The sequence below is a fragment of the Lipotes vexillifer genome, unplaced genomic scaffold (genome assembly GCF_000442215.2).
Source record: "Lipotes vexillifer unplaced genomic scaffold, Lipotes_vexillifer_v1.1 scaffold1771, whole genome shotgun sequence".
NCBI lineage: Eukaryota > Metazoa > Chordata > Mammalia > Artiodactyla > Lipotidae > Lipotes > Lipotes vexillifer.
Window position 1 is genome coordinate 314935 of NW_006770128.1, and position 13838 is coordinate 328772.

A 13838-nucleotide genomic window follows, 5' to 3' on the forward strand; every position below is an offset into this window, starting at 1 on the left:
TTCTGGCTGCGTTGGGTCTTTGTTGCTGTGCTCGGGCTTTCTCTAGTTGCGGCGAGCAGGGGCCACTCCTCATTGCGGTGCGTGGCTTCTCATTGCGGTGGCTTCTCTTGCTGTGGAGCACGGGCTCTAGGGCACACGGGCTTCGGTAGTTGCAGCACGCAAGCTCAGTAGTTGTGGCACACGGGCTCTAGAGCACAGGCTCAGTAGTTGTGGCGCACGGGCTTAGTTGCTCCGCGGCATGTGGGATCTTCCCAGACTAGGGATTGAACCCGTGTCCCCTGCATTGGCAGGCGGATTCTTAACCACTGCGCCGCTAGGGAAGCCCGCTTTGGTGGGTTTTATAGAGAATGGTAGGGAGGGAGGGGAGAAAAGGCCTTTATTCTATCATGTTTAACTTTTATTCTTTGAGTGATAGTGGTTTTCTAATGACTTTGATTCAGCTCAAGTGAGTAAATAATTATTCAGCACCATCTCTCTCTTTTTTTTTTTTTTTTCCTGCGGTCCGCGGGCCTCTCACTATTGCGGCCTCTCCCGTTGCGGAGCACAGGCTCCGGACGCGCAGGCTCAGCGGCCATGGCTCACGGGCCCAGCCGCTCCGCAGCATGTGGGATCTTCCTGGACCGGGGCATGAAACCGTGTCCCCTGCATCGGCAGACGGACTCTCAACCACTGCGCCACCAGGGAAGCCCCAGCACTATCTCCTTAAGCCAAGTCTTTGAAGTCTTATTCAGTGTATTCCTCTTCCCCAACAATATATTCTGTTTTTTACAAAGTTCCTTTAGCAACTCTTTAAACCAAAGGAGTCCAATATGTGGTATGTGTCAGCAGTGCCAGACTAAGGGGCATCTTAGTCATCTGACAGGGTTGACCTTGGGTGGCAACATCGACACCATTGCGAGCTCTAGTTGCCCATGGCATTAGCTTTTGGTTCCGGTATGAATTAATGATTGCATGTTAAGTAAAAAGCTGACATTATTATTAGGGCTTAGAGATTTCCCAAGAATTTATTGCTCAGTAAGCATGTATTCAGCATCAACTCTGAGCTGGTGCTTTCACAGGCCTTGGAGATAGAGAGTTGAATACGATGTAATCAGCCTGATTTCAGGTCTTCATAGGCTGGTTGGAGAAGACCCAAGGATCATTTCTGTGTGGTGCAAGGTGAGGGCAGCAGGGACAGGGGCTTTGGGTGCCAGAGGACAGATGCTGAGCCAACTTGGAAATAATGGCCTGAGAATGAGCATTCAAGCTTCAAATTCACAGCAACCACACTCAGAACAGAAGGCTAGAGATGACAAACTGTGAGGTTCTGTTTTATAAAATTCCCCCATCTCTGATTTCTGTTCAGTGAATGCTTTATTTATGAGGCAAAAGTAGCAGCGTTCTATGATTAAGGGATAGTTAGGGCTTTTAGAGGCATATTTCATTAAATCGCAGGGCAAGTCATGCCTGTATCCCCAGCTCATCACAGCAGTGTGTGGCACATAGTAGATGCTCAATAAGCATTTATTTATTGAATGAAAGAATGATTGGGGAGCTCAGGCTCCTCGTGTTCGTCTGGAGAGGGTTGCAGGACAGGGCCGAGTGTCGTCTGAGGACCCCTGGCCAAGCCACCCACAGGCAATAGAGCTGTGCTCACAGTAACCACAGCACAGGGAGGAATAAAATTATATGTAAGGCAGTTGACGTTCACAAGAAGCTTGCTCCTCCCCTTAGTTCTGGCGAGTGAGGTCTTTGGAATGATTGTAAGAACAAGCGAGGGTGGATCGTTTACTACACTGATGACAGTCCGTAAAGGATCATCAAAGTTGGGTAACCGTGCTTCCAGCAGCTCTTCCACCTCTTTATTCCCTGTTTGTAGGAGAAGCGAAGTGAAAGTGTGCTGTGTTGCTGAAGAAACTCTGGCATGAAAAGCTGGGCTCTTGGCTTTTCATCCCTGAACTGGTGTCTCCTGTGCCTTGGGACCCTTGAGAGCCTCTCGAAATCCCGTCTTTCCCTGTTAAGTAGCAGTTGTCCTGTTCATGTTCCAGGAACACTGATTTCCCGCTCTGGAGTGGGGGTGGGTGCATTTCATGTTACACTCACTGAAGCAGAGCGAATGAACGTCTGGTGTGTGTTGGAAGGAGTGAGGTGCCCTGGTCCAGGGTGGAGACTCTCCCTGGATTGTTCTCATTCTGACTTTCTTTTTTCATGTACTATTTATTCTGTGCTGGCTCTTGGCTTTCTGGGTTTAAGGCCGTTCTGGCTCTTCCCATAGTCCCACGTCTTTGTCATTTGCAGATGCTCCAAGTTCTCTGTAAAAGAATGGGCCTTACAGAGGCTGCTTTCTCTGTGATGCCTTGCAGAGTGCTGGCTGCCACTCCCGTTTGCTCAGGGAATGGCCGCCTGGTCACGCATCTGGGCCTCTCGGTGCATGTTGAACCCCAGTCCTGCCTGCTTTCTCCCCGAAGACTTTGTTCACTGCAGGTTGAAGCTAAGCAGTAGGCGTCGTTCCAGTCAGTCAATGAATGAATCAGTCAGTCAAGCTGAGAGGGCTTTTGTGTGTTCAGGCATTGATTTAGGCATATGAGAGACACTGAGGAACAAAACAGAAGAGCCTGTGGCCTTTGTAGTGCTTACATTCTAATGTGTGAAGTGGGGCAAATGGTTTACAGTATTCATAGATAAGTAAGTGGGATGGTGTGTTAGAAGATGTATGCGCTCTGGATAAAGGAACCCTAGAGCACGGTAAGGGGAAGGTTGCAGTATTAAGTAGGGTTGCCAGGACAGGCCGAGGTGAGCTTTGAACAGAGACCTGAAGGCAATGAGGGAGTGAGCCAGTTGGATTCTGTGGTAAGACTGCTCCAGGCGGAAGAATGAGATAGAACCCAGACCGGCAGGAGCATGCCTGGCTGAGGGGAGGTCAGTGAACAGGTGCGGCTGTAATGGAGGAGGTCAGTGTGTGGGGCCTCCTCCATCATAAGGACCTAGGCCTTTCCTGGGAGTGGGACAGCTAGAACCACTCTGGCTGCATGTTGAGAGAGCAGGGGGATGGTTGGGAGGATGTGGGGAGTTCAGGCAAGACACCTTGGGAGTTGCTTCCTGTTATAAACCTGAATGCAAATTCATCTTTCATTGCAAAGCTCCCCAGGATCACCATGAAATGATGCTCCCCGCCCCATTGCAGTAGCTCAAGGACAATATTTTCTAACCTCTTCATGACTGTCCTTGCTGTGGGTCACACAGTTTATTGTGGGTGTGGGATGGTGGAAGGGATTTTATGGCCACTTTTTGTACATGACCTACCTCTTGGTCATGTGAAAGAAAGAGAAACCTTCATAATCATCCCTGAGGTCTTGGCAAGAGCTTCCCTGGAGGGTGGGCGGGCAGTGCCCATAGCCTGCCTGGGCTAATGACTGCTTCTCAGGTTCTAGGGAAGATGAATCTCTCAAAGAATGGTGTTGGCTTTGAGAACTGACCCACCCACCGTACAGCTTTCTGTAATTTGCCGAGAGCCAGACCTGACAGTGGAAACGTTGGAGGCTACTGTTCATGCAGTAAAATGAATATTTAGCAGGGATTTTGCTGGGAACTGCAGACACAGAGGTGAAACTACTGTCCTTTCCCTTAAGCCTCTCAGGGCTATACCCTCAAGCCTGCCGGGTCAGCTGGATACCCAGAGGGGCCAGGCGGGTGAGCGAGGCCAGCTGGGTCCAATGATGCAGGAGAAGCAACTGGCCAGAACACGCCCTGCCCAAACACAGCGCTGCATCCCTGAAAGGGACTGCCCGGCACCGGCAGATCTCAGGTTTTCCTGACTTAAAAATGTTGGTAGCCAGTTCTGATGCTTGAATAATACTGTAGAGGTCAAACAGAAACTTCTGAATTTCATCCTTAGGTGCGCTTTTGCAAATTATGGTCTAGACAGACCAAAATATTGGGCTGGCGAAAAAGTTCGTTGGGGGTTTTCCGTACCATCTTACAGTACGAAGTCATCACTGTGCTGCAGCTGAAGATGAGTAGTTGAAAGGGCTAAGCAGTTCTGTTGATCTGTTTTCCTAACTGCTTTACCCTCTTCCTTCAGCAGTGGCTGAATTCAGTATCCTATCACTCATTTTTGGGTACGTTATATTCTTGTTTGAGTGGGAGGGAGCGTCTGGAAGCTGTTGGAGGTGCTCTTGAAGTGGGTCAGAACATCAGTCAGTTAATTTTGACTCCTGCTGCTGCCTGGGTTGCAGCCAGCACGATGAAGGTGGATGATGGAAAGACGGGTTCGCAAATGGTGTTAGTTCCGTAGCTGTGGGAGGGGTGGTTGGCAGGCGTCGGAGGGACAGAGGTGGTGTAATTAAAGTGGGGTTGATTTATTAACGGAGCTGTACTGGGCACAGAATTTAGCAGTGGGAGGTGTTATGGGACCTGGGGTATTGCTAAAGAGTGCTAAGGCTCAAGACAATTACTGCCTGACTTTGGTGAGAATGACAGATGGGTCCTCACTGTTGGATAAATTTCGCCTGCAGCTGAAATGGCATTCTTTGTTTCACCCTTGAGGGGCTCTCGGCCTTGACCCTCAGTTGCCTCGCTGGCTCTCTCACCTCCCTGTGCATTTCCAGGACCTCCCTGTGCATTTCCAGGGCACTTTGTCTGCACCTCTGCAAGCCTGCTGCTTACTCAGCTGTGGGATTTGCATGTGGCTTTGCCCTAACAATGGGTTGCCTGGGTCCGCTCCATTTTCCAGCTGTCCATCTGTTTGAATTGGAGTTTCCAGCTGAAGTGATTTTTGCCCTGAGTGGGACTTAAAGAAGTTATGGTCTGCAACCAGACCTGTATAAATATTTCCTTAGGACTTCTGTTGTATGTGTGCTTCTGGGAGTGTAGCTGTTATTACCCCCTTGACATGTCAATGAAAGTGGAGTGTAGGACACGCAAAAACCGCGGACGCTGGAGGTCCCTTAGACGGGAAGTGACATTTTGCTTGTGTCCCTGGCCTGTCTGCCTGCACCATGCTTCTGAGAACTCTTTGGGGCATTTGCAAGCTGCGCCTGTAGGTGATTTGGCCTCGGGAGATGGATTTCAGAAATGGAGACGTAATAAAAATGTGTATGTTAGTATGCGTTCCTCTTAGCCAGAAGCATTCGTGAGCTCACAGTGCCGCCTGCTCTCAGATGTTTGTCATAAATCTGATTTTCTGCTGTGCTGATTTACATCTTTGACTACGTTGTTACAAGTCGGATAATTTTCCCCCCAAATAAAATGGATTTCTTTTTCTAACTTGAATGGTCATATATGATGGTTGTGGAAAACGTAGGAAATTCAAAAAGGTAGAAATCCAGTCAAACAGGCCTCAAATATTCCAACCCACTAAAGATTAACCAGTGTTATGATTTGAGGGATTTTTAAAAAGTTGTTTTCAATGCTTTTTTTTTTCTGTACGCGGGCCTCTCACTGTTGTGGCCTCTCCCGTTTCAGAGCACAGGCTCTGGACGCGCAGGCTCAGCGGCCATGGCTCACAGGCCCAGCCACTCTGTGGCACGTGGGATCCTCCCAGACCGGGGCACGAACCTGTGTCCCCTGCATCGGCAGGCGGACTCCCAACCACTGCGCCACCAGCGAAGCCCTTCAATGCATTTTTAAAGTGTAGTTGTACTGTATCACACATATCGTCTTGTCTCTTGCCCTTTTCTACCTAAGTTTTTTGCTCAAACAGTAAGGAAATCTATGATCTCACGTAACTTCCCCCTTACTCCCTTTTGTCTCAGACAGAATGGCCTCATAGATGTCAAGTGTCCCACCTCAGGGCCTTTGCAATTGACTCCTCCCATTATCTGGAAGTTTCTTCCCCCAGATGATTGCGCTGGTCACTTCCCCACCTCCTCCAGACCTTTGCTCAAGTCTCACCTTCTCAGTGAAGCCTCTTCTGACCTCTCCATTCAGTTTGCACCTGTACCAGGCAGAACCCCTCCTGACCTAGACCCGTCCTTTCCCGCAGCACCCAGTCCTCGTGGCACCAAATACACCAGCTGTTGATCGTCAATACCATTATTCTATCTAGTATGCTAATATCAATGTTAGCCAACAGCACTCTTGGTAAACATTTCTGAGCAGCTCTAGCCAACAGCACTCTTGGTAAACATTTCTGAGCAGCTACGTAGAGTTTATTCTCTAGATGCACTGTTCTTTAATCATTACCCTACTGCTGGATATTTAAATTGCCACCAGCGTTTTGCTATTATAAATCATGCAAACCTTCTGTGAAGCTTTTGTGTACAAGGTGTTTGTCCATTTCTTAGGCATTAGAAGAGCTTCTTGGAAGAGGGGTGACTGGCTCAAGGCGTATTAAGACTCATTTGGCTTCCAGTGATACAAACTCAACTCAGACTGGCTGAAAAATCATTGGAAATTATTGACCAATGTATTGATATTTGAAAAATATAGGGGTAGACTTCAGGTAGGGCTGACTCCAGAGGTTCAGTCCTTGTCACCAGGCGTTTGATTTGTGTGTCTTAATAACTGCTTTCCTCCATGTTGGCTTCATCCTAAGGCAGCCTCCCCTCATTTAGGGCAGAATTGCTGCTGGCAGCTCCTGTTTCCTTGCTGCCAGCTCTACTGTCCCCTCTTAGAAAGACATCCTCTTCCCAGTATTTTCAGCAGAAACTCAGGACTGGTTGTCACTGGCTCAAATTGAATTTTGCCATCTCTGAGTCATTAACTCTGGCCTCGGGACAGGGATAGACTAGAGTGCGGGTCACAATGCCGTCCCAGTCAAACCACATAGACTGAGGGGTAGGGGGTATACTGTTTCCCAGAGGAGACTCAGGGCCCTTCTACCCGAATGGGGAATGGCTGCTGGGCAGACCCCAAACTATAGATCTTCATTTGACTTAGGAACACCTTAAGAGCTCTGTGTTTTATATATAAAACACAAGACACAAGACAGCAGGGAAAGTGAGAGGAGCCCCGTTGCTAAGCGTGCGTTTTGGGGTGTGCTAGGCCAGCCTAATCAGATGACAGCCTACTTCCACTCTGAACACGGGGTCGGGGTCGGGGTGGGGGAATGAGAGGACGGAAGCCAAGGCCTCAGCTCCCTGGGGAATGAGACTCACTGGCCTGTAGGCTGTACTACATTCTTGAGTGCGTAGTTCAGTGATGAGTGTTAGAGACAAGTTCTGAATGTAAGGAGCAGAAACATTCCTGAAAATTTCCCTGATTTTCCCACTGCTACCAGTGGTATTCAGAGGAACCTGTAGGCTGCTGGTGGTGGGGCGTGTAGCCGAAATTCGGCCTCTGTACACCGCTCACGAATTGAATCTCGGAGACAGAGTTTCGGGTCAAGTAGAAAAGAATAGCTTGGGCCACAGCAGGCGAATGCCCTCAAAACTATGTGTCCCCACTTGGAGGGGGCAGGGAGGAGTTTTACAGTAATGGTTGAAAGAGGAGGGCGTGATCAGCTCGTGGGCCTTCTTCTGATTGGTTGGAGGTGAGGTAATTGGGAGTCAGCATCATCAACCCTCTGGTTCCAACCGGTCTGGGGTCTGCGTGCTTGGGGGCCGCATACAGTTAACTTCTCCCACCTGCTGCGGGTCAGTACGTGCAAAACAGCTCAAAGATACTGTTCCCCTTGAGGGGGAACCAGGACCCTGCCCCAAGGCTGCACTAATTGTTTCTTTTTAAAATGTTTTATTGAAGTATAGCTGATGAACAGTGTTGTGCTAATTTCTGCTGTACAGCAAAGCGACTCAGTTATACACATATGTATATATATAGACATTCTTTTTTTAATATTCTTCTCCATTATGGTTTATCCTAGGAGACTGGATACAGTTCCCTGTGCTAGACAGTAGGACTTTGCTGTGTATCCATTCTGAATGTAACAGCTTGCACCTACCAACCCCAAACTCCCCATAGTGGGAGACTGCACCATTGTTTCTTGGCCTCTCCTTCCCTGTCTCCGCCTCCCCTCCCTGCCCTGATTAGCAACTGTTTGAACCTGCCCTTTGGAACTCAGGGAAGGTCATGGAGGCTGAATGAAACCTGTTTCCTGCAAACAAGAAATGGGGGACACAGGCTTTTGTGCCCAGGAGCCCCACAGGGTTTCAGGTGCTCCATCCAGGAGCAGCTGTGGTGTGTGTTAAACAGCCTCACACTGCGTGCTGAGGGCCACAGAGATTTCATTATCTTCAGCTGGGCCTCTGCCTTGACCCAGAGCAGCCTTCCTAGGAGACCTCCACCCTTGCAATGGGATTGGACCTTGCCAGCTTGCAGCATAACGGTCTGAGGTCTAAATGGCCCTTTCTTCTCTGTTGTCCAGTGTTGAATCTGGCACCTGCGTTAAAGGCACCGCTGCACTTTTGTTGGACCTTTGCTGGCTCCCCAGCTCCCCTCAGCCAAGTACTTTTGGGTCCAGGGGCACCTGCCCTGTAATCTCTGCCTTGGTGTAGGTCATCTTGGCCCAGGATCTCTTCAAGTGGAACTCATTCTTAGCACAAGGGAAGTTGGAAACGCCCTATGGAAACCCCACAGTTGGCTCTCTTTCTGTGGGAGTAGCAGCTTGCTAAACCAATCCGACCCTTTCCTTTGAGTCCGTTCTTATCCCAGAATTAGGATGTGTCATGTCAGGGCCGAGGAAAATAAAGTCATTTACTCTTCAGAAATTCCTAAAAGTTGGGTTGACCTCTTCCATTTGGGTCCCGTGCTAATGACTATTTGCTGTTGTGTCTTCGCGAGAGCTGGGGCGTCGCTCCCAAAGGGAAGCTGCCACAGCTGTGCCCAAGTGGAGGGCCCTTCAGTCCTCCCTCGATTCCCCATGCAATATTCAGCCTTTCCCCCCTTTCCATCGCATCAAGGAAATTAGATGGAGCCAATTTAGAAGTAAACGAGACATGGGAATGCCTCCCTTGTCTTCAGGGCTCTAGGTGAACCTGGGGCTGTCCTGCTCCAGTTTTGCTTGGTGTGTGTGGGATGCAACAATATGAACTGTGCTCTCAGTTACTCATCCACTGTGCAGGCTCAAGTTGCACAAGCAGAATTTTCCAGTATAGTTCTGAGAGTACGTGGAATCTGTAGCCCACTCTACAAATGCCTGGTATCACCGAATAACTTGATTCAAACAATTTACAGCGATGGTTTACTGCCTGGAAAGCGGGATGTCTTCTGTGAAGGCTAGTGGAGGGCTTTTCTAGCTGTGTTGTCCATTCCGTGCTGCCCAGTCCAGACAGTGCAGGTGGCGACAGAGAGGGGGCTCCCGCCCGGGCAGCTCTTCATCTGAGGTATATATTGAGCATCCGTGCAAGATGCTAGTAAGAGTTAATAAGGTTTCCATGAGTGGTAAAGAAGTCACCCACAAAAAGCACACAACTAAGATATCCTAAAAACAGATTGTAAAGGACACAAGCCCGATACTCATTTCGATTCATTTCTAAGAAATTTTATTAAGCTTCATCCAGTTACTGAGCGCTTACCACGAGCCCGTATCAGCGTCTTACAGGGCACTTCAGACCTGGCAAGGGGTCTGCTGCCTTTTTTTTTTTTTTGCACATGCCAACCTGGCCGGGAGTTGAGTTCTTTGGGAAGGTCCAGTGCCCCTTTGCACCATCACACCCACGTTGCCCTTGAAAGCTGCAGTCGGTCACTGCACACGGCTGGCTTTGCCCTTCTCCCTGTGCCAGTAAGAGTGACAGCACAGGTGACAGGAGCAGCTCATGTCACAAACACAGAAGGCCAGCAATGTAATGAGTTGCACTCACCTCACATAGCCCGAGGACCCGAATGTGGCTGAGTCTCTGGAAAGGCTGGGAAACTTCGAGAAGCTAGCGGTTCTCTCTTGCCCCAGTGCTGTGCTTACCCCTGTAAGAGCTTGTCTCTCTGTGTAGCAAACAGTGTGGGCAACCCTAGCTCTGGTGTTTGAATTCCAACAGCATACATTGACCGGCTAGGCTCTCTCTCTGTCTCAATTCTTTTTTTTTTTTTGAGTTTGAAACTTTATTAGAACACTTGCCAGTCTTGTGTTGCAATTATCTATAAAAACCAAGCCAGTAGTTGGTTGCTTATAACATTCAAAAATCCATCAAGGGGCTTCCCTGGTGGCGCAGTGGTTGAGAGTCCGCCTGCCGATGCAGGGGACACGGGTTCGTGCCCCGGTCCGGGAAGATCCGACATGCCCCGGAGAGGCTGGGCCCGTGAGTCATGGCCGCTGAGCCTGCGCGTCTGGAGCCTGTGCTCCGCAATGGGAGAGAGGCCCGCGTACCACCAAAAGAAAAAAAGAAAAAATCCATCAAACTGTTGCCAGGCAAAGAAGATAGGTACCTTGACATACTAGATTAGTTCTACTAGGAACTTGGTCAGAATTGGGAGAAATAAGTTCTAGTATATTTATCAGCTACATCCTTTAGAACAATAAAATTCTATTTCTGTTACACAGAGGAATTCTTAATTCATAGAAAATGAAATATGCTTGGGTTGCACTGGGTCAGATGACCCCCCTCATGGCTGTGGGCAGGGGTCCAAAGCACAATATGGTCGCCCAGGGTCCATATGGATAAGACAGAGAGCAGCTCCCAGAGAAGGGACATGTGCTGAGTTGATTGGGAGTCCAGAGGGGTATTGACCTCCATGCCCTGCATCCATGCCTCCCTTACTCGTTGAGGGAGTGCTTGTAACATCTGTGCCCAGAACGATCCACTTCAAAGCCTTGCAGACCCACTGGGTTGGGTTTCATTCTTTATTAGTGAGTGGACATATGCTTGTTTCATATGGCTTTTGCGTGGAGACCTGCCTCATTAAGTCAAATTGAGAGCTGTCTTTAAAGCTGGACATTGCTTTGGCGCAGAACAGATCACAGAATTAGACAAAAGCACTACCCAATCAACTTGCCCCCCAAAAGGTCGACTGATTTTTGAATATGCATGAAATGTGCTTTAATTATAACTGTAACACCTACTTTTGTAGACATCTCTCGTTTAAGATAATTTGTTCTTTCTTTTTCTAGACAGTTTTCATGTGGTCCACACTGGATATTAAGCTCTGGTGGGCAAGAGATTTTATGCCAACCATGCCAGCAATGGTGTGTGCATGTAGTTACCACCACTAATTACCTTATTATGGGAACAGTTTGGATGGTTACAGTTTCACTTTCAAAGTTTCATATGGTTCCCAGCTCTATTCCCAGTTGTTAAATTCTCAGAGCCTCAGCTGTCATTTGATTGACAACTGCTTGAGCATTTTCATTCTGAAACTGGCCCTTTGCTGCTTCAGGGCACACTGGGAAGAGAGGGTGTTGCAGGTGAAGTCTGGACGCTTTTCACATCGCTCTTGAATTTTTTAAATTCTCGGATTTGACAAGTACAGTTAATTTTTAATTTCTTTCTCTTAGAACTTTTCCATTGGTGTGTAAAAGGCCATATCAAATATATGAATAGTCTCACAAATGAGAGAAAATATCTTTGAGGTCTTAAAATATTCTGAATAATATTTTCTTTCTTTTTAGCTGTCTCCGTTATGAGGTACAGCGCCTCTGCTTTTGGGTTTGCAGTAAGTAACCTGAAATGTACTTTTATGAAGTTTTGCACGTTTCTCCTGAGCCTGCAAATCTCAGGCTGGGCTCTTCATTAAGAGGGTGGTTAGCAGATGAGAGAGAGCATGACAATCACACCTTTTACGGAAGTGGCTTCTACAAACAATTATAATTTAATAGAAGTACACTGCAGTGACACTGTCTAATGCTCAACAAGAGAACAGGGCCACCATGTTTTCCGATTCTGGTTGAGAAGGATGCTTATAGGGTTTTAGCCCTTCCCGCCAACCCCCCAAGGTTTTAGGTTTGAAACTGTGCACACATTGGAGTGAACCATTTGCTGGTGTGGGCAAAGGTGTTGGGAGTTAAGATCGGGGCTGCTGGCACTAGGACGTCAGTCCGTAGCCAGACTAGGGATAACCAGGCTGCCCTGCCTGCTTCCTGATGGGTGTTGGTTAGAGAAAATGGGTCTCAGATGCTGAAAACTTGAGTGAAGTCTTCCCACATCCCTTTAAGAGAATGCTAGTGCTTGTAATTTTCCAGATGAAAAGTGCAGCGGGGTGACTCATGCAGAGAAACCTCCTTGAAACAGCCCTCCTGCATAGCTTCAGGGCTTCCTGTACCTGAGGGTGTGTGTTCCTGTTCCCAGACCTACTTCTTCCCTTTGTTGTGGGGAGAAGTCGGGCTGGGAACAGGAACACACACCCTCAGTGTTTTGAGGCTTGCAGATTCTTTTCAGAATCTTTTGAAAGGTGTGGACTGTCTCTCCAGAAAAATGCCAAAATGCCACATACACGCACTCACACACACCACCCTACCCTACTGCCCACCTCTCTCATACTCCTGTGTCCCCTCCTCTCTAACATTTCTCTCTCTCCCTTATGCATTCACTTGTTCATTTGAACAAAAGCATTGAATTTTGCCTCCAATTTCACGGTGTTGGCAGACTTCCCGGAGCCCCTGGGTGACCCCACCCTCTGGAACCCTGGACCCCAGGTATCAATAGAACAGTCCCACTGAGAGCCAGAAACACAGAGTCCTTGGCCTGAATCTTCTACTTGGGACAGGCAGGAAAATGCTGAAATTATCTTGCCTGCCCTGGGCAAATCAATTTCACATGTGTCAGAACAGTGTCATCACCCTACCCCCGTCTCCAGAGGGCTGGGAGCCAGAGGCCCCGGGAGCACAGCCCAGCACACCAGAGTGTGGTTTCTCAGGCCCCAGCAGCGAGGGACCAGGGGGAGCCGTGACCCTGGCACCAGGCAGGCGTGTTGGGTGCCCTGGCTGAGAAGTCCTAGGATTCACCTTGAGGATGATGAATGACCAGCACTGTAACGATGTGAAGCCTGTTTGCTCTGAGGTCACTGGCTCAGATGTTCTGAGTCACAGATCGGTTACCTCGTGTCTTTGCAGTTGTGCCCTGTTAACTCTGGGAAACCACTAATACCGTGTCTCCTTCTCCTAGTTTGATGCCATCCTAGACGTCCTGTCATCTGCAATCGTCCTGTGGCGTTACAGCAACGCGGCCGCTGTACACTCTGCCCATAGGGAATACATGTAAGTGGAATTTTGTCTTCTTCCAGACTGCAGAACCCTCGCAAATGAGGGGCACGTAATTAGGCTGTCAGCACAGCTCACCCTGTAGCTTTGGTCCCGGTGATGAGAATAATAAGTTCCCCAAATTGCCTTTGAGACTGGCTGGTATGATATCAGCTATATGATAGGCGCCTTCTGGGATGGTCAGAGAGATGGGATGTCCCTTTATAATTCTCCCTGTTCTATGCACTTGAGTCTGGAGTGAATATTTGTATGCTCATTTGTCCATCCATTCATCTATCCGTGGATCGATCCGAAACTGCACAACTCAGATTGGGACTTGGACCCCCTGGCCAGGACTCAAACCCCATCAAACCCCAGTCTGGGACTTGAACCCACTGTCTTTTCATTGAAATCACACACCTGGTCTCAGGACTTACTGAAGCTCAAATTCTTTATGTCTCGGCACAGAAAGAATTGAGAGACAAAGTGATAGGTATTTATTTAGAGAGATACACATTCCATAGACAGAATGTGGTCCCTGACTTATGGGGTGGCTAGTTTCTATGGGCTGGGCAATTTCATAGACTAAAGAGTGGGAGGATTACTCCAACTATCTTGGAGAAGGGGCAGGGATTTCCACTAATTGGGCCACCGCCCACTTTTTGACCTTTTATGGTGAGCCTCAGAACCATCATGGCTCTGGTGGGTGTGTCTCTTAGCGTGCTGATGTATACAGTGAGTGTATAATAAGGCTCAAGGTTTTTGTCATATCCTCAACGTCTGTGTCATTTTTTTTTTTTTTTTTTTTTTTGTGGGG

The 13838-nt window shown here is 48.4% G+C and overlaps 1 protein-coding gene across 1 annotated transcript in view; it reads left to right on the plus strand.

Moving 5' to 3' along the window:
• Positions 1-13838, plus strand: part of TMEM163 (transmembrane protein 163) — a 257272-nt gene that overhangs the window by 153078 nt on the left and 90356 nt on the right. Inside the window, exons 3-4 of the mRNA XM_007446031.1 lie at positions 11456-11499; positions 12948-13039. Coding sequence (XP_007446093.1) covers positions 11456-11499; positions 12948-13039 — 136 coding nt within the window. The remainder of the gene's footprint in view (positions 1-11455; positions 11500-12947; positions 13040-13838) is intronic.